This window comes from Semicossyphus pulcher, unplaced genomic scaffold (genome assembly GCF_022749685.1).
Source record: "Semicossyphus pulcher isolate SPU_LCO1_2020_fin unplaced genomic scaffold, fSemPul1.0.p SCAF_10, whole genome shotgun sequence".
NCBI lineage: Eukaryota > Metazoa > Chordata > Actinopteri > Labriformes > Labridae > Semicossyphus > Semicossyphus pulcher.
The window spans coordinates 15,868,103-15,887,978 of NW_027211604.1; the positions used below are offsets into that span (position 1 = coordinate 15,868,103).

Genomic DNA, 19,876 nt, shown 5'->3' on the forward strand with positions numbered 1-19,876 from the left:
CATGCTAAAAGCAAACTACCAAAGAAACACAAAACACAAAGTGAATCTAAGTCAGTTACACATGCGATTGGTCATATATTAAAATAGGCTATTGAACAAAATGAGCCACAGGTGAAGTCAGGGGATCATTAAAGTCAATATCATTTATCATCTGACATCTATGAATATGGTGAACTTAAGTTCAATTTATAAATAAATTAAGTTATTATAAATAGTTTATTTATTATAGTCAAACTAGAGACCCAACAGTCCCTCTGGTCACAGCGATGCTCTCTCGCTATGATGCTAGCTGTGGCTAACGGTTGATCTGAGAGGCAGTTGGCCCTGCCCCCTGTCGGGGGAGTGACCTAGCTGGGAAGGGAGAGCTGCCTCTGTTGCTATTATCATTAACTGTTACTCAGCACCTTTTACACGGGCTGTCTCACCATCAAGACCGAGGGTCACCTCAAGAAAGTAACCACAACTAAAACAAGTAAGGAAGGACAAGTCAGGTAGGAATTAAAACTGCGTAGTGTTTTCTCTCTGTGGGTTTAAACGGTTGTACTAACAGCTGACGGACGGCGACCAACGGAGCTGTTGAGAGCTCACGAAACGAACTGATAAACAGTACTTGTACAGAAATAATCCCTCAGGCTATAAGAAAATGTAACAGTGTAGTAAGATGTTAAATAACAATTGCAGAATTGTGCATGTTGGGCTACAACGTTATAATAGTATGAATCATACAGTGAAGCAGGATCAAACGTTACCGGATACGGTTTGTTGTGTCAGTGTGTAAACCTAAGAGTTATGATAATAGCACCTTCAACTCTGACCCAGTAGATGTAAAAACCAGGTTTCTTATTACACTGCTATTACAACACATTCACCGTTATCTATAAACAAAGAGCTTCACGGACAAAAGGCTGGCATATGACAGCAGGGTCATTTAAACTGCAGCACTAATGAACATACTTTTGCAAAACAGAACATTTTGAAGATGTCACTTTGAGCTCTGGGAAAATTGGGATTGAAACTTTTCTATATTTCATAGTTGATGCTTTATAACAGGTCTTGAGTAAATGTACATTGCTATTTTCCACCACAGTACTTTGTAACAGGCAGAACATCTCTGGGTTACACTATTTTGTATGCTGTATGTAGTGATGATGAAAACAATTGTTTCAGAACAGTGAACTTGAACTGTTTTTTTCCCCCCCAGGATGTCCCGGGAGCAGCTGGCAGTGGCTCGTACCAGGAGAGCCTTTCAAACAGGCAGGTCCAAACCTTTAGAGTACCGGATCCACCAACTGAAGAAACTGCAGCAGTTGTTCACTGAGAGACAGAAGGAGATTTCAGAAGCCCTGAAGAAAGACCTCAATAAGGTGAGAAGTTATGGACCTGGTCCTCACAGTTATCCACACCTAGTCTCCAAAAAAGTGCTGAGTCTGTTGGTTCGAACTTAAGACTTCTTGGTTTGTGCAGTTAAGCTACATGCTGTTAGCTCTTAGTCAATGTAATGCTTCACATTGTACAGAGTGTCCTGTACATGTTATGGGCCATTCTAGGCAAACAAACATCAGAAGGTCTAATGTCAATGTCTCCATCCCCAGAGCGAGGTGGGGACCGAGCTGTATGAGACTCTGGGTCTGGAGGGGGAGATCAGCCTGGCCATCAGGAAGCTGAAGGAGTGGGCGGCCCCCCGGCCCGTGGAGAAGAACCTGCTGACTCTCTCCGACACCGTCTACATCCAGCCGGAGCCACTGGGAGTCGTGCTCATCATCGGGGCCTGGAACTACCCCTGGGCCGTCACCATCCAGCCGCTCATCGGAGCCATCGCAGCTGGTACTAAAGCATGCTGTTTGTGTGTGTGTGTGTGTGATTTAACAAGGTCAGCGTTCACATTTCTATCTGATTTCATCATCGTTTATCCAGGCGATGAACTTTGATTAGAGATTGCACCCCTGCTCAGTAGCCTCAGCCAGCACTTGTTGGATTTGAAGCATTGAAGCAAACTGTATCAGTAAACAAGCGTGCAAAAACCACCAAAGCTCTCATTTCTGGATTCTTCTTTTCTTAATCTTCTTAATTTTCTGTCCTGTCCAGCTTTTCTTGTCTTGTGATCCTAACCACGGCACTTCCGTTTTATCCAGGCATTACCTAACAGTCTCTTGTGATAAATGGGTCAAAGGGCCCTCTGTGAACTCTGCTCTGCAGTCAAGAGTGAGCTGTGAGATTAGGAGGAGATTCAGATTAAAAGTCTGTTTTTCATGGTGTATTTGTTGCACATGTGAACGTGTATGTTCCTATCAGTGATGGCTCAAAGGAAAAGGTTAAACTCTGAGGGAATCACTCAGCTCCATGATAATGAGTAAACTCCTGAATTATTCATCTCTCTCTCTGTAAATGCCCCCTGTGCTTGTATACAGGCTCTAAACGTAGTGTTGTGGCTCGGCTCGGATCAGTTTGTGATGCAAACCTGAGTGTGGAGTGTTTGCTTGGGACTATTTAGCATGACACAGCAGTACTTTTTACAGTCCTTTGTCTTTACTTACTTGAATCTTTTGTTAGTTTTAGTGCTACAAGAACCGCTGCAGGCATTTTTTTGTTTGTTTCATTTGGATAAAGCCTGTTTGGGCTCAAACAGTGCTGGTATGAGGACTTCAAGGAGTAAAATCATGCAGCGAGTGTTTGCACAGCATGGACTTTATCCTTTGCTCCAGCATTATCAGATCTCACAGGTTACAGGTCGTTCGCTTGATTTATTGGCCAATGCATGATAGAGATCATCAAAATTACATTTATGTCAAAGGCAGCGGTCAACACCCCGCCCAGGTAAAATATATCACATACTTAAGGAGGTTTAATACGGGAACTTGTTGTATGAGAACCTTTAACACATAAAAATAGCTTCAGGTTCAGAAAATATGGCCCTTATTACTGTTTTTATTTGAACAAAACATTTATCAGAGGCTTATTTATTGCATGTTTGAAGGAGGGAACAGTTAAAGAAAGCAACTCTAGGGAACAACGGAGTAAGGATTTAACATTTTTTAGAGGATTGAAAGATTCTTTGAGGAGTTTTCATTCCTTTTCATTTAGTAGATTTTGACTTTAAATTTGAAGCTTTCTTCTGGAAACTGTCATCCAATGACCCGGGTTAGAAGTTTGGTCACGTGATAACAGATGTTAGTTTATGGGGAGAATATAAGAATGTTTTTATTGACTGGCTTTTAAGACTGAGACAAACACAAAAATTAAAATATAGTTTTAAGACTTTCTCAGGATTTATAGACACTCTGGTTACTTTGTTTGACCCCTCAGCTTTGTCATCAGCAACACTACTAGCTTAGGTTCTGATAAAATACTCAAATTTTCTGTTAATATTTGTTTGCTTAGGGGGCGCCGGTTTAACTCAGAGGATAAATCGTACGTCCCACATACAGAGGCTAGAGTCCTTGATGCAGCGGCCCCGGGCTCGACTCCCACCCACGGCCCTGTGGCGCGCGTCATCCCCATCCTCCTTCGCCTGTTTCCGACACTATCCACTGTCCTCTCTCTCTCTCTCTTTCTCTCTCTCTCAGTAAAGGCATAAAAGGCCAAAAAATTGACAGCCTGTCTTTGACAACTCTCTACTGTAAATATAAACTACTTATCAATTAAATTCGTGCTGAGTCAATTGATAAAGCAAGTATGTAAATATTTTTTAAACCATGTGGATCATGTTTTTTTTATATCTGTTGTCTTCTCATGAACCTGTCCAGGTAATGCTGCTGTTATCAAGCCCTCCGAGGTCTGTGTCCACACTGCAAAGGTCATGGAGGACCTGCTGCCTCTTTACATAGACAAAGTAAGGATTGCTCTTATGACACCCATTTAATATGTGTTCAAAGCTCAGAAACAAAAACACAGATTTAGGGCCGTGTTTAAAGTAAAATGTTTGCTTTGGATCTTTAAATGTGCAAGCAATCAGAGAGAAATTGTATTTTCATCTCTTTTCTCTCTGCAAATGATCTTCAAAGCTCTAAACAGCCACAAAGATTTTTATAAAACACATTTAACCCACTGCTTCAGAAACTACATGCTGATTTGTGATAACTGATGTGTGTTTTGTGTGTCAGGAGCTTTACACTGTCGTAACTGGAGGAGTGACTGAGACCCAGGAGCTGCTGCGCCAGAGGTTCGATCACATCTTCTACACCGGCAACTGCATGGTGGGCAAAGTGATCATGGAGGCTGCCGCCAAACACCTGACGCCCGTCACTCTGGAGCTGGGCGGGAAGAGCCCCTGCTACATCGACAAGAACTGTGACATAAGCATAGCCTGCAGGTCAGAAGAATAATACAGGAGTATTTCCATCCAGCCTCTATGACACTGGAGCTGTTCCTTCCTGAGACCCTTCTGTTAACTCTTTCATTGCTGTGTAGACGTATTGCTTGGGGAAAGTACACTAACTGTGGTCAGACCTGCATCGCCCCAGACTACATCCTGTGTGAGCCCAGCATCCAAGACCAGGTCATCCAAGAAGTCAATAAGTCCATTAAGGTACTGAAGACCAGACAAAAAAAGTTGTAATCTGTTAAGCCTGACAGTCCTGAGATCTTCGTTACTTTAGAGAAAGAATGATACGTTTTAAGACCTTAGAACAAACATTGATTTAGGGGGCTACTTCTTCGCATTATTTGATTTTTTTTACTATTTTATTTACTATTCGTGACATCATAAGATTGTGTCCTCTTGCAGGAGTTCTACACAGACGACCCAAAGACCTGCTCTGACTACGGACGCATTATCAACCAGCGCCACTTCAAGAGGATAATGGCCATGTTGGATGACAGCACTGTTGCTGTAGGGGGAGACAATGATGAGTCAGACTGCTATATAGGTAATACTTTTGACAGTGACACACTCTTTTTGTGTCAATCAAGACTTTACTGTGGTTTTCAGATTAAGATAAAGCTATGAAATCATGTCTGATGAATAGTGTTTGTGTGTTGCGTTCAGCCCCTACAGTCCTGCGTGACGTGAAGCCAGAAGCCAAAGTAATGCAGGAAGAAATATTCGGACCTCTGCTTCCCATCTTGTCAGTCAGCGACCTGGACGAGGCGATCAAGTTTATCAATAATGGAGAGAAACCTCTGGCACTCTACGTCTTCTCATCAGATAACAAGGTATTCAACAAATGGACACTGCACACAAGTAAACAGACAGCAAGGTAGTTCACAGATACACACCTCTGTATGTGCAGTCGATTCAGACTCACAAGTATAACATGGATCGTCTCTCTCTAAAGGTGATCAAGAGAATGACAGATGAGACCTCCAGTGGAGGACTGCTGGCCAACGACTGTCTGGTGCACTTTTCTGTCAGCACTCTGCCTTTCGGAGGAGTGGGTGTGTAAACACATGGGCAATTATCTGAAGAAATTTGAGCAAAAATAAGCGTCTATGTTTTTTGGCAGACTCTCTCTTCAGGTCTAAAAAGTGGAAGTGTTTTTTAACCTGCAATATTTCAAAACGCCAGCAGGGGGAGAAGTTAGTGAGAAGTTAAAAGTTAAAGTTAATGAGAAAATAAGCCTATTTGTGACTTAAGTTACATCCAGCCTCAGTGTAAACTTTGTAAGGAATCAAATGCTCAGCGTAAATGTTGGTTTAAAGCCACTTAGTTCACACAGTTTAACTATCTCCTTCTGCTTTCCTCAACAGGAAACAGTGGTATGGGTTGCTATCACGGCAAGTTCAGTTTTGACCAGCTGAGCCACCTGCGAGGTTGTCTCGTCAAGCAGCTGAAGATGGAGGGGGTGAACAGCATGCGGTACCCACCCCACACGCTCAAGAAACTGGGCTGGGCTCGCTTCTTCCTCCTGAAGCATGTAGACCTGGGCTGGATGGGGCGGATGGCGCTCTTGGCCGTCTTCGCTGTGGTGGCGGCTGTTGTGCTACAGGTGAGTTACACAGAGAGAGAGATTCATAAGTGCTAAGTGCTAAATGTATGGCAAGTAATGGCTAAAAAGATTTTGAGTTTGCGTTCACAAAAAAGACAGCGTTCACAAAAAATATCACTGTCGTTGTATTTCACCTTTTGTGCGCATGTAAAAGTATCTACATTTGTGAATGCATAAAAAAAATTTTCTTCCCATATTCAAGTTTGTGAATTTGTAAAAAAGTTTTGCAGGTGCAGAAATATTTTGTGCTCACAGATTTGCAAATGTGTACAACAGCTTTTTGCAGCAGTATGTGTACTTAAAAATTGTGCCACAATATTTTCAACTTTGACATTTCACAAAGTCTGACTTACAGACAGAAATGTCCTATCTGCATGTGTGAACCTGAAGTTACAAGCTACGAGCTACAAGTACAAATTTTGACCCTTTCTTTACGCCTCAGCTAATCAGCACGCCTCCAAGTTGTCCACTGACAATCCAATCAGAGGAAGCTAAACTGTCCAATCAGGGCGCAACAGATTCTAGCGTGCCCGTTCCTGGCGTCCGACAACAGGTTTAGAGAGAGAGCAGGGAGAGACAGGCAAGACAGTGGATTGATTTATTATCAGACCTTGTGAAGTTAGATGCCACTGGAGCTGCGTGTCTCTGCTGGCCATGTCCCACTGACTGCTTTGCCAAAACATAACTTTTTAACATGAACAAAGAAATCAGAGCTTTTGTTTGGAAATGGCTAACTAGTAACTGCTGCTAATTGTAGCTTATGTTAGCTACCAATCGCAGTTAGCCGTGCACATCCACACAAAGCTGAAATACAACTGCAGGCTGTGAAATTATTATTTTGCAAGCAAAGCAAAATCTTTTTGGCCATTATTTGCCCCCATATAATTGCCAGTAAATCATCATCCCATTTAATATAACAGTAACTGTGCACGACAGATGCACCTTGTGTACCAAGCTTGTGCTAGCGTTAGCTCATAACTTAGCATTTGCAACCTCTCACAGCTTACTTTTGAGATATGTTTCAAGCAGTTTTTAAAGGAAAAATAAAATAAATAGATTAACTGGTGGACCTCTAACTTGAAGAAATCCTTACTTTTCAGAGTTATCTCCTGTGAAGACATCCAGCTGTTTCCGGGACAACAAGCCTGTCGCTTCCCTCACCCTGAGGACCAGAGAGATGAGAACAGCAGAGGGAATTGCATACCATTAATTCATCAGATTTCTGCATAGGACGGCTGTAATTCGGGGACTGTTTAGGAATTTGCCTTAATCCGTTCAACATTTCAATAACAGTGTCGGAGATTTCATATATCTCGCTGTAGAGAGAATATTATTAACATGAAGGTAATTACTTACTCAGATGTATGGCTCTAATATTTTATCTAGCATTACTACATTCCATTTTAACTCTTTCTATCACATTTGCACTCTTAAAATATTTATTCAATACACCATGAAGTACGCAATGTTATGCTGTGATTGTGCAATGAGTTATTTTAAATGAAGTATCAAAAGAAAGTAACAAAGCTGCTGTTAGACTGACGGTAAATGAAGTTTAATCTCACCTGCAGCTTCTTCTCACAATGAAAATGATTTAATAGTGCAGAAGTTACCTACAGATAATCTTCTGTAACATTTCATTTCAATGAGGGGTCATTAACTCGATCATTTCTGTCCGTTGTGTGTGGGGTTTTTTGTGTGCTCGCCCTCTGGCGTCCAATATGAAGACGAAATGTTTGAGAGTCTTTCTCTGAGACTCCCTGAATGCGTCTTTAGAGGGCGACAGCTGAACAATTAAACAGGATCATGTGAAGGATTTTTTTATTTCATGTCCCTGAAACACCAAATGCCTGTAACAAATGTAAGCAACCGTGTTTGTTGATCTCTAACTGAAATAGTTGCTAAATGTTCTTAAATAGAACAAAAGTCATTTCTAATTAATAGTTGACAAAATATACATGTATTTGTATGTTGAATTAATAATAAATATATTTCTACATGTATCTGTTTGTGATGTGATTATTTTTAGTAAATAATTACAATATAAAACAGTGTCCGAGGAGTACCATGTCTGACTCAGCTATCACTAATGTCATCTTCCATTACAACAGACTTTCATCAGTTTAACTTTGAACTTCACTGTTTAAAAAAAAGGATAAAAAGTTGATGCAGCAGAATCAGAGATGTCATCTCCGTGAATATACCTGGTGTGTTTATTACCCACAATGCAACTTGTCTGCTAACAGTTTGGTCAGAGATACAGATTTTCCGATTTTTTTTTTCTACTGTGGTGTGATAGGCTCGGAAACCAACAGGTCAAACAGAAGACTCTTAACAAGGAGGCTGCTGTTCTTGATATGTGCGCAAAAAACTGTCAAAGGTATCTTTACCTAAAGAAGTATTATTGGTCCATCCACAGTAGTACATGGGAAACGTTATGTGATGGTCACAGTTTGGTTAGCTTACGGCACCGACACTTCTTGGTTAAGTTTGGGAAAAGAACATGGTTGGGACTAAATATCACGCAATATCACACAAGAGGGAGTAGTGTTGTACTGAATATCATCACAACCTCGAGTGTGATATTGCTTTTATTCAACAGTAACACAAGCGGCAAATAGTTGTAAAAAGTAATAATCAAATACAGATTTTGTTTTTGCTCCACCAAATAGTTCTAGTGCTGAGCTGAAACTGTACTGTTGTTGCCAAGCAACCCAAACATTCTCCTGCACTCTGTGTCTACAGGTTACCACAGATCAGCTGTTTATATCATGTACATGTATCTGTTTGTTTTAATTTAGCAAGTGAAATAAGAGTCTGCTGTGTGATTCAGAGGTACCAGCTTGATCAATGTAGACATACACGGTCTGCTGTGATGTTAATTAAAAGTATTCAGAACACCTGGCTGAGGCGGAGTGATACACAGAGTGAAAAGTCCCAGTGATGACCAATGAGTCTGGTTCTGCTCGAGTTTTTCATATCCACTGTTGCCTAGTGCCTACTCATTTGTGGATAACAAAGAGTTCGGTCTAGAGCTGCTCTATTTGTAAAGCCTCATGACAAAACTTTTGTTGTGATATGGCACTGTGTAACAAAAAATTGATTGATCGATTTAATAAGTCTAATTGGGCCGTCATACAAGACACAAACTGCTCTCTTCTGTCCTCCTGGGTGAAAAATCCTTCTGGCAGAAAGCCCTGAATATAGATGTTATACGTACAGCATATCTCCATCTATGGCCCTGAAGGCAAACTTTGAGGCAACAAGAACCAGGCAATCACAGCACAGTGATTAAAAGCTAGTATTGAGAAAAAGAAATAAGTGTTATGCTAGTAGCAGCTAAGTTAGCCTCGAGCTGTTAGCCTCAGACAGAAATGATCGTCTTTCCAACGCCACACCCACAGTCAAACTCATATGCTGCTTTCCAGACAACTCGGAAGTCAAGTTTTTCTGACCTCTGACTACAAATATTGCTTTGGAACACCATTCAAAGTTCTTACTTGTGAACTCGGAGCAGATTCATCTACCCCAACTTCACAAGAATCAGATTTCTGACGTCACAAAACGATGGCCGCACCCATAGAGAGGCACATCTATCTACTGAAAAGCAACGTAATATACTGTATATTTGCCTGCATTTAATTGAAACTATCATATAGTAACACATGTTCTCCATGAAAATGTTATAAGAAATGTTGCCAATGTGATAAGGTAGCTGGTAACTATAAATAATCTCTGAAAGTTATCTTTTTTCTATAAGAGTTATTCTGTAAAATGTTAAAAATGCAAAAAAAAAAAAAGTTAAATTGGCTAAAAACTTGCCAAAGAAACTTCAGTTCGTCACGGTCGGCCATGTTTTTTATTTACGTTTGGCGTTGTGCACCTGGAATGCTCTGAGTTTTGAAGTCGGAAATTTCTACTGGGAAGTTCTCGAGTTCCTGGTTGTCTGGAAAGCAGCATTACTCTTTAGACGCCACCAACACTGACTCATGTGACATCATTTGAGTCAGTTTATCAGACTTCACACTGCTCCCTCTAGAGTGAAAATGGATGTACTTTTTTTTAGCCTTCTTACAGTACTAAAGTCTGTAGACCTGCACACAAACTTTGATGTGTAAAATCTTTTACACTGAGACATTGTTAACATTTAAAACAAACTTTAATATTGCATTTATGCTGTTGTCATGCAGCTTATAGTTTAATATAAGAGGCTGACGCTGCCCTTTAGGTGTACCAAACAGGAAACTAACTGGAAGTAACACCACAGGATCTGACTTTACCACCAGGTGTCCATCTTCCCTCGTTCATCAACAGAACAACTCAATTGACTTTTTTCTCTCTCATTGTGACACACACACTCACACACACCCTTTGTCATAATCATGACCGTCTCACTCCCACCCCTCAGATGCAGCTCAGATACAGTATGTGAAAGCAGCTGAAATTAGTCGTCAGGATCTTTTCTGGTCTCTGTGCTGATCATGGATTTTTCTGTCTACCTCCTGACTCTGCTTTCTCTCCTCTCTCAGTGCACAGGTAGGACACACACACACAGACACACACAAACACACACACTATTTATCCTTGGGTTAAGTTTTTTGAGAGTTATTTACACTTTTTTCACAGTCTTGACATTAAAAGATTCTTGTTGCAGATCTATAGCGGCAAATTACGATTAACTGAAGAGATTGTTTCAGGATTTTAGGTCACAGCTTCTTAAAAAAACGTTCAAAGCTTGAGAAGTTTATTGAAGACCATGTTTCTCTGGGGTGGGAGTGGCGTCACAAGATAAAAAAGACAAAGAACAAGATGAGAAAGATTTTTTTATCCTCCAGAAAATTTACCTTCAACACATACAGCAACTTCTAATAACTAGAAAATGCAGTTTCTGAAGAAATTGCAGTGCTGCCGTGTGCTGAATAGCTTACGCTAATCTGCCAATGCTGTGCTTGAATTTTGAATGAATGTAATGTATGAATGTTGTGGAATATGTTGTTGAAGAGCTGACACTAAACTGCTAATGCTGTGCTTGAATTTTCAATGAATATAAGTATGAAAGATGTGGAATATGTTGTTGAAGAGCTGACGCTAATCTGCTAATACTGTGCTTGAATGATGAATGAATAGTATGAAAGTTGTGTACGTTGATGAGAGTGAGTCTGGAGGTGAGGAAGATGACTGAGGAGGTGATGGAGGAGTTTAAAATGGAAGACCAGCCTTGAAAAATGCTTGAGAGAGTGTTCAAATGTCTGTCCTGTGTGTGTGTATGGGTGTCAATTGAGCTCCAACTGACCTCAAGTGACCTCCTGCTGAACTCAGCTGTTGCCGTAGCAATGGTTCATGAGTAGCAGCTGTGTGACTTCTTAGTTTGGCAGTTGATTTTGATGAGATTTAAGGTGAAAACACTCTCTCACACTTCTGTGCTTGACTCAAGATAGTAAATGCTATCAACACAAAAATTACATGTGACCATCACAAGGATCTGATAAAGCCGTCACTTGAATTTTATGTCTCTACTGCCAAAAATGTTGCCAGGGCAGTGAAATACAAAAGGGCATCCATTTGGAGTTCTCCAGAAATATTTAACATTAGAGCAGAAGGGGCAGATGGTCAAGTTTCTGTGACAGTTGGGCATCTCCAGGCAAAAGTGTACATTTTTTGGTTTCGAGTACCCGTCTAACAGAAGCAGCACAAGAATACCAACGATTTGATAACAAATTTATGTATGTGGAGTGAAAATTGTGGGCTCAGTTGCAATTTGTTTAGAAGGTGTCCAAGTTGTCAGGAGCCTCCCCCCTCAGAATTTGAAATCCTGCACTCTGATGTTGAACATTTCACTGAAACCTTATGTGCTTTGAAAGGCAACTGTGAAAAAACTATGAATGATATGAAAAAGTGTAAATGACCTGACGAAAGCTGAAGTGTGAATATTTTAAAAGTAGAATGTAGTTTCTGAGTGAATGTATGAATGTGCTGTGAAGTCTTGAAAAAGGTTGAAATATGCTGAAAAAGGTTGAAAATGTTGAATTTTTGAACATTCCACCATTCATTTGAATGGGCAAAATGTCCAGGAAAAACGGGAATATCTTGGAAACGATGAAAGGTATGAATGAGAAAAGTCAAAAGTCAAATTTTTATTTTGCTATTAAATAAGATTAGAAAAAAAACTGCCATCACAGAGCTATAACCATTTATCAGTTTTTGCTTGAAATCGTCCTTTAAAGAATAGATGATTATCAAAATATAGTTGCCAATTAACTAATCTGTTATTTAGCTAATCTTTGTATAGAATCTTGTGGACTCAAGAATTAAACTGAACTTTTGTTGAAAAGTTTGTACAGAATTCATGAGTGAAGAGTTATGAAGGTCAGCCTTTGATGCACTAATGTCAGTCACAGCAATAGATTGTTGCATGAATGACATACTTACGAGGCCTTTCAGGAAGTAGACATCGCCCTGGCTCCCTTTGATCAATAGGGTTTTCTCTTTTTCATTTTTTGGATTATTCCAGAATGTGACAAAAAAAAATCTAACAAGCGAACACTAGCTAACGCATGCTACTGGTAATAACAAACCATGAAGCCAAATAACCACTGAATATGCTAAATTAAGCATTTGTGAAAGGAAAAATGTCTTATTTCTTCTTTGAAAGGCTACAAAAGGTTTGGAACCACTGATTTAAGCGATTGATTTCTACAGATGATTGATTAGCGAATATTATATAACGACAACAAAGGGAAAGAAAGGCACAAAAAGAAGAACTGAAGCTCCTGGGTTTACTCAAGATTGTCTTATGTTTGACTTTTCTCTGTTGCTCAGTTTGGCACACAGGTGTACGAGCCAGGTGGAGCAAAGCCAACCTCCACCTGTGCATTGTTCTCAGATGGTGAGAACTGCTGTCCCCTTTCAAAGAACGGCATTGTGGGTTAATCCGTGTTCCTATATTAGCTAAATGGTTCTCTACAGCGCCCTTCATTCCCACTGTGGAGTCAGACACTGGGGTTTTATTCACATCAGCAACACAATACACAACTAAGTGACTTCACCAGCACCTGTTGGACGCACACGTTTTAAACAGCGTTTCAGAGGCAGGTCAGGTGTTCAATAAAGGTTTTATGAGGCACTGATTTACGTAAGCACAACCAGTGTGAAAAATTAAAAATGACCATGTGTCTCTGTGTTAACAACTGTGTTTAGAGTTATGAACTGAATTCAGTGGAGGATAACGGCTTTTACTTGAACTAATTTAATTGGTGAAGGCTTTAGATGTGTAGTTTCCCCATGTGTTTTTAACATGCCGTGTAACCCAGTAATTGTAATTTAGCTTGCGCTGTGATCATTGATTTAAAAGGCATTATGATCACAGCTGCCATCTTTATCATATTCAGGCCTGTCAATGTGTCTGTTTCATCAGTGAAAATCGGCCTGAGGCCTGTTAATTCATTTTTGATAATGGCATCGGCTTTTTAGCGTTAGCAGCGAGGAGCAAGGAAAAATCTATCAGTGAGCTCCTGCTGTCAAAAACCAAAAGAAAATTATTATACAAACATATTCAACACATTCTTAATCAAGACTCGTTAAGGACGGCAGACTATTCACTTTGTTTAACTCAAATGTTGTCGCACACTTATGCTAACTTCAGTGATAAAAGCTAAACAATATAAAAACAATAATTAGCATTTTTATCATGACTTTCAAGCCTTGTTAGTCACAATACGTTCAAACGTACAATAAATAATGTTGTAAATAATGGACTTTTGTTTCTATACAAGCTCTATAGCTGGTTAGCTGGATAAATAAGTGCTCTCTAATTTAAAGCAGCCATTGTTGTATCCCTTTAGTTCAAAGTAGTCCCTGTATGTAAAATGCTCCCTCCCTCCATTATTTCATTGTTTGTGTACCCTTCAGTTAAAGGGGTCAGGAGGTTACTGACCATGCCTTGTGACTGTAATTTATCATTAATTTATCATTGCTGGTGATTCTGTCCTTTTGGTTCATATAAGTGCCATCAAAGAATTTATATTTAACCTATGCATGCAAAAAGTGCATGAAGAACAGGATTAGTAATGAGAGTATTAATAATTATCTCACTTATGTGTGTGTGAGAGAACAAAAATGTTTTGCCCACTCTGACCTCTCAAAGTTCAGCTGCAGAGCCAGACACATTAGCAAATCAGCTCATGGAAAACACTGCGGCTAATAGAGCGTGAAAATGAATAAATACTCATTTACTAACTCATGAAAGCCATGTTGTTTGGCACCGGGGGAGATGTGACCTGAAGGAGGATAAACTGTGTGTCTGTGTCTGAACTGGGTGCTGTACTCTCTCTCTCTCTCTGCAGCTCAGTGGTGCTACCAGAGCCAGTACTCCTGTGATGACACGTGCAGAGGTAAGAGCAGATGGGACAAATTTTTTAAGAAGCAAATCCATTTACCAATTAAATTATATATATTATATAGGCCTATTGGCGGACTGCCACGCAAGAAGACCTTTTTAAAGTGTCTGTAATCAATAGTGATGACCTCAGAAACAACTATCACCTAACACTGGAGTTACCCTCAGCACGTAATGATGTCCCACCCCTTCCCCTAACCAAAACACACATTTAACTTACAGACATTTGTTAATATTGTTGAGACCATAGACTATAATAAGATGGACGACATGAGAGCTCCCTTAAAGTGAAGCCAAAACATTTGGAGCGCCCCCTGCTGACTGGCTGCAGTATAAGTCATAAAGCCTGCCTCCTCTATGTTAACAGATGGGACATGAGTCAAACTATAAAATCAAAACACATGTCAAACACATTTTTCTCAAACATGGTTTCTGTTCTGTTAGTTCTTATCATGCTGATTTATGTCCAAGTGTTCATTTTTTTGACAAGTTGTACTTTTAATTAGTTATTTGATGCTGTCAGCATGATGATTGACAGCCCTGTTGACAAATACGGCTCCTGCTGTCTGTTCCGGATTAGCAGAGTAGAGGAGGAACGGTGAGAGGAAACGTAACTAAAACAATCACTACAGTTTTTGAAGTTTACATATGTGTGAACGTCTGCATCAGTCAAACACATAAAGCTGTTCTGCTGTTAAACACGCCAACATGTGGGATCTTTGCCAATGTTTTCATTAAGTGTGTGTTTTGGTTAGTGGAAGTGGCTACGGCGGCTCCACCCACCGATCTCTACTGCGCAGCTCTGGCTCCAAATGACGTCACCAGCACAAGATGGCAGCGCCCATCATCGGGGGTATTTTGGCTTCAAATTCGTACAATGAGAGCAGATGGAGACACGTCGTCCATCTTTTTATACAGTCATTGGTTGAGACCTTGATAGAGCTAACCCTAAAGTGAATATGTAGCTGATATCCATAACTTAGCTAGAAACAGGACTCAAAATGCATTTCACTGTTTTGATGTTTTCTGTATTTGTAAAAAAGCAACTGTAAGCTAACACGCTTAACTCATCAACTTGACAAAAAGTTTCAGTTTATCTCACTGACACAAAAGGGCCGTACTAAATGTGTTTTCTGGATCAAAAGATTCAGGTGTACACTCATGCATTAACTTGAACAAAGTTGGAGAATTTCAAAGATTCAAATTTTAAAGCATAAAATCACCTAATTGGGGTATTAATATAAAAAAATGCCAGATCCTACAGTACCCATAATGCAACTCAAGAGCATTACTCTTTGGCCCTCAGCATCCTAAATACCCACTTCTTTCAAACACCTGACCTCCAGTATTTGATGCTTTCTTTGCAAAAAAGTCTCAAGCCCATGTAAACATACTCCACATGGTATCAATGTCATTATCAGCTTTTTGTAGCTTCTAAAATGATTCATTGTTTTGTATGAATACCAGTAATTCAAGTCAGTTTTGATCACATCCAAGATAATATCTATTGAGGAAAATGTATTTGCAATGCACCAAAAACTGCTGAGAACAACTAAAAGCTGAATACTGTGTGTCTTTTCTCAGTAGGATTAGCAGTACTAGCAATCTTCTCCCAATAGAGTGGCTGAACTGTTTAGTTAATGTAAAACAGCTCTTAAGGCACTTTGTCTAAGAGGAACTTCATATGTGCAGTCTCAGCCAGTCCACACAACGACAACAGAGAGGTGTGAAGCAACGCATTGACCTCTAACTGTTCTCATAGGGAGGAAATGTGATGTTGCTGCTGTTTGTGTTGTTCAGACCCTGGTCGCTGGGCAGGTCAGTTTCCCAGCTGTGGAGGATTACGCCAATCACCGATTAACATCGTCACCAGCAAAGTGCACGTCAACAGCGCCCTGCCGCCATTTGACTTCATCGGTCACACCAACGCTAACAACGTAACAGTGGAAAACAAAGGACACTCTGGTAATGAAGAGACCACTTTAAAGCTCACTTTCCCTCCAGAACGGTTTCCTAGCAGGTTGAAACTGTTTTAACGGGATAATGTACAGTGAGTGGGTTGTTTAAGTGTATAACAACTTGCTCTTTATACATTAGCCCTCTAAAGAAATCAATTATTTGACACAACATATTGATTTGGAAATTATTTTGTTTATTTAAAAATGTTGTTGTTTTCTTTTTTCCCCTCTGTAAAGGGACCGACATCAAATTTACCTGACTTTTTTCAGCATAGTGATATGATTAGAGCTAGTCCTCCAGATTGTGCGAATAGAGCTGCATCCCTGTCTGTTCTGTTCTTCATAGCAACGGCCTGCTATAGAGAAATAGCAGACCTCGGAATGTCCTACAACAAATGTCCATCAACCAATCAGAATTAAATATTTAACACAGATGTGTAATAATATATTTTAACATTTGTATTAAGACACAGTGTCTCCTCCCTGTAGCTCATTTTGTTCTGCCGCAGTCGGTCCGGCTGACTGGAGGAGCTCTGCCTGGTCTCTACAGAGCCGCCCAGTTTCACTTCCACTGGGGAGGTAATGGGAGACCCGGATCAGAGCACACCATAGATGGGGAGAGGTTCCCCATGGAGGTACGGCACAGTAGCCCCATATATTGTTTGTTACTATGAAGCACGGGAGTCATCATTAGGAACAACCATGGGACAGTTTTTTTTTTACTTTGTTCATCAGGCCAAAGTTTTCTAAGCATGTTTGAAATTAAAGTGTCCCTTCAATATATTTTGTTTGTATTTTGTTTGAAGCAGCTGTATTTATATAGCACCTGATCGTATCATGTCATAAGGTCATATTGGGCTACACAGAGCCTTGTACTAGAATTAATATGTACCAACAGTTGTTAATTAATCAATATACCTATGAAAATATAATAAGAGGGCGGTTATTGTTTCAACAGAGGTGTGTGTTACACAGTTTAGTGTGGTATTACATGCACTATACTCTTACTTACCCTGCTGTGATTTGGGTTTCCAGCTGCATATTGTCCACATCAAGGAGCCGTACGGATCACTGGCAGAGGCAGAACATGACATGGCGGGTATCGCTCTGCTTGCCTTCCTGTTTGAGGTCAAACATAACATTCATTTATCGCCATTACTCAGAAAATCAGATTAACATTTAAGCTTGTGACATAACGTTGATATTGTCCTCCTCACAGGAAACAACAGATGATCATCCTCATTTAGACGCAGTGATAGCTGCTTTGGGCCGAGTACAAAACAATGGTATGATTATTGTTACTTAATTGTGGACAGAACACATAAAACAGAAATAATTATCTTTATTTCCGAATACCTCTCCCTTCTCTCTGTGTTCAGGCAGCAGCACCGTGATCCCCAACTTCCGACTCAGTGAAATCATCCCGTCAGCGAAGGAGCTCCATAGTTACTACCGCTACGTGGGCTCCATGACGACGCCGGGGTGTGAACAGGCGGTAGCCTGGACGGTGTTTCACACGACCCTGTCCATCAGCAGTCGACAGGTGATAGATTGAAGGCTCACTGGTGACAAACTCTTCCTGGATGTGTTTCCTGGAAGACTAAATGTTGCTTTTAATCGGCATCATCTTCAACCTTCAAACTGACTTTTAACAGTAAATTTGATTTTACTCAAACCTGCTGAAGTTCTTTCATGTATTCATTGAATTCAACAAAAGTTAGGTAAAGAGACTTTATATCTGGACACAAAACATTCCTTCTTCTTAAAAATAACTAATAAATAAGGGGGTGTTACATGTTATGATTTAATTTTAAAGAGCTAGATGTTGAACATTGAAATAATTGAATGTAAATGTCAAGAGTCTGAAGGATCAGTGCCTTAAAAAGAAACTTTTGAGTCACTGACAGAAACATTAATGCACGTTTGGCATTCAAACAGAAAAAATATGTATACGCTGCAACTTTTGATTAAAAGGATTGAATCTGCACCTTTTTTCTCCTGTGCCTTCAGCCCCTCGATCACTCACTCTTTCTCCCCCTCTCCTCTCCAGCTGGATGCGATCACTCGGCAGTGTCGGTTCTGGACGGGGCAGCCCATGACTGACATCTTCAGGCCCACGCAGCCTTTGGATGGCAGAGTGGTGTACCGGTCCAAAGCCAGTGCTGCTCTGACAAGTGTGATCCACTTGTGGTTCTGTGTTTTGTCAGTTGTGCTCGGGACAATTGGTCTAATTTAACTGAATCATAATAACACCTGATTTAAGAGGCAAACACTACTGTGTGTATAAAGGCAACTTTTACCTGTCAGATAGCGAATCAAGCAGTAAATATGTTTAGGGTTTTTTTCATTGAACGAAATGTTACCTGTGATTGCACATAAACTACGGCCCACAAAATCCTGAATGATCACTGAGAGAAATTAATGTGCAAATTGAATGTTTCTTTTTGTTTGTGCCGGTTGTTTTCCCACAAAGTTTAATGAATCAGTTCTGTTCATGAGGTGGTGAAAATGCTCACTTTCCTTCTTTGGTCCAAACAGAAAAATCTCAACAACTTTTGGGTGGATTAACATCATATTTCTTTGACACTCATGATTCCCTGATGATGATCTTTGTGCCACCAGGAGGTTCATACTCATGCTTTTGAGTGAATTCTCTCAACCACTATAGGTTGGTTTGTTCTGAACATTCCTGTCCCCGCACTATGACCTGTGAAAACTCTGGAGGCCGGTTTACTTTTCATGTTTAAAATTGTCAAATGTTTTGCAAAACTAAAAACATTCCTATAATCCTCAGCTCTACGGTTTAGTGCTCATAAGCAAATGTTAGCATGCTAGCACCCTAAAATGGTTGACTTTATACCTGTTTAACATCAGCCTGATAACATAGTTATTATGAGCGTGTTAGCGTGCTGTTAGCGTTTAGCTCAAGGTGCCTTGGCACAGCTTCATACAGCTACTAGCATGTAAGCATGGCATCAGACTGTAGACAAAAGGTGATAATGATTCAGGAATGATTCAGGAATAATGATTTTTGATTGAGTAAATGGCCCGTCGAGCTCAGCTCTGAAAGAACTCACTCATAAGTGTTTAATGATCCTGCAGCATGTTAGGAGTGTGTCACTTTACCTCCGTATGCCTTTGAGTCAACTTTCCTTAATTTTGATCGAGAGAATAGGAGAAAAACTCTGTGAATATGCCTTTACATTAACTTTAATCTGCCTCTCCTTAAATTTATTTTTAATAAGACGTAAGTGTGATGAATCAAAAAAAATTGTAGGAAGAGGGCTTTACATTTTGTTTCTCTTTCTGTAAAGCTGAGGGACTTTCCATTTCCATAATCTTTTTCTTCTTTACTCGTCATGTATTTTATTATCCGTACTGTAGTTTAGTCGATTGAAGTAACCTTAGTTTTAAAGTAATAATCTTGAAGATTTTTATTTAAATAAATGTCTGTTAAATCACTATCTATCGCTGAATGAGGTAACACAATGGTGACTGCGCCTATGGCCCACTGATGGCTGAAAAATCACAAGCGGCTCCCAGTTAGTGACGCGTTTTCCATCACCCAGCAGCGGTTGGTCTGCCAGAGAGGGTAGGCG

The 19,876-nt window shown here is 40.1% G+C and overlaps 2 protein-coding genes across 3 annotated transcripts; both read left to right on the top strand.

Moving 5' to 3' along the window:
* Positions 1–364: 364 nt before the first annotated feature.
* aldh3a2b (aldehyde dehydrogenase 3 family, member A2b) lies at positions 365–7,927 on the top strand. Of its 2 annotated transcripts, none has more exons than XM_069669182.1 (11): positions 365–491; positions 1,202–1,364; positions 1,593–1,824; positions 3,744–3,829; positions 4,101–4,309; positions 4,408–4,525; positions 4,724–4,865; positions 4,985–5,151; positions 5,274–5,373; positions 5,686–5,924; positions 7,025–7,927. In XM_069669182.1, exons 2-11 carry the CDS (start codon positions 1,203–1,205, stop codon positions 7,037–7,039), a joined length of 1,470 nt encoding a protein of 489 aa, XP_069525283.1. In that variant the 5' UTR covers positions 365–491; position 1,202; the 3' UTR covers positions 7,040–7,927. The 2 variants fall into 2 exon arrangements, with proteins under 2 accessions (XP_069525283.1, XP_069525282.1); XM_069669181.1 differs by having other exon boundaries at positions 365–472.
* Positions 7,928–10,405: 2,478 nt separating this feature from the next.
* Positions 10,406–18,513, top strand: ca4c (carbonic anhydrase IV c). The gene is made up of 8 exons (XM_069672424.1): positions 10,406–10,460; positions 14,267–14,314; positions 16,120–16,284; positions 16,767–16,912; positions 17,313–17,405; positions 17,497–17,563; positions 17,657–17,820; positions 18,328–18,513. Exons 1-8 carry the CDS (start codon positions 10,406–10,408, stop codon positions 18,511–18,513), a joined length of 924 nt encoding a protein of 307 aa, XP_069528525.1.
* Positions 18,514–19,876: the final 1,363 nt, after the last annotated feature.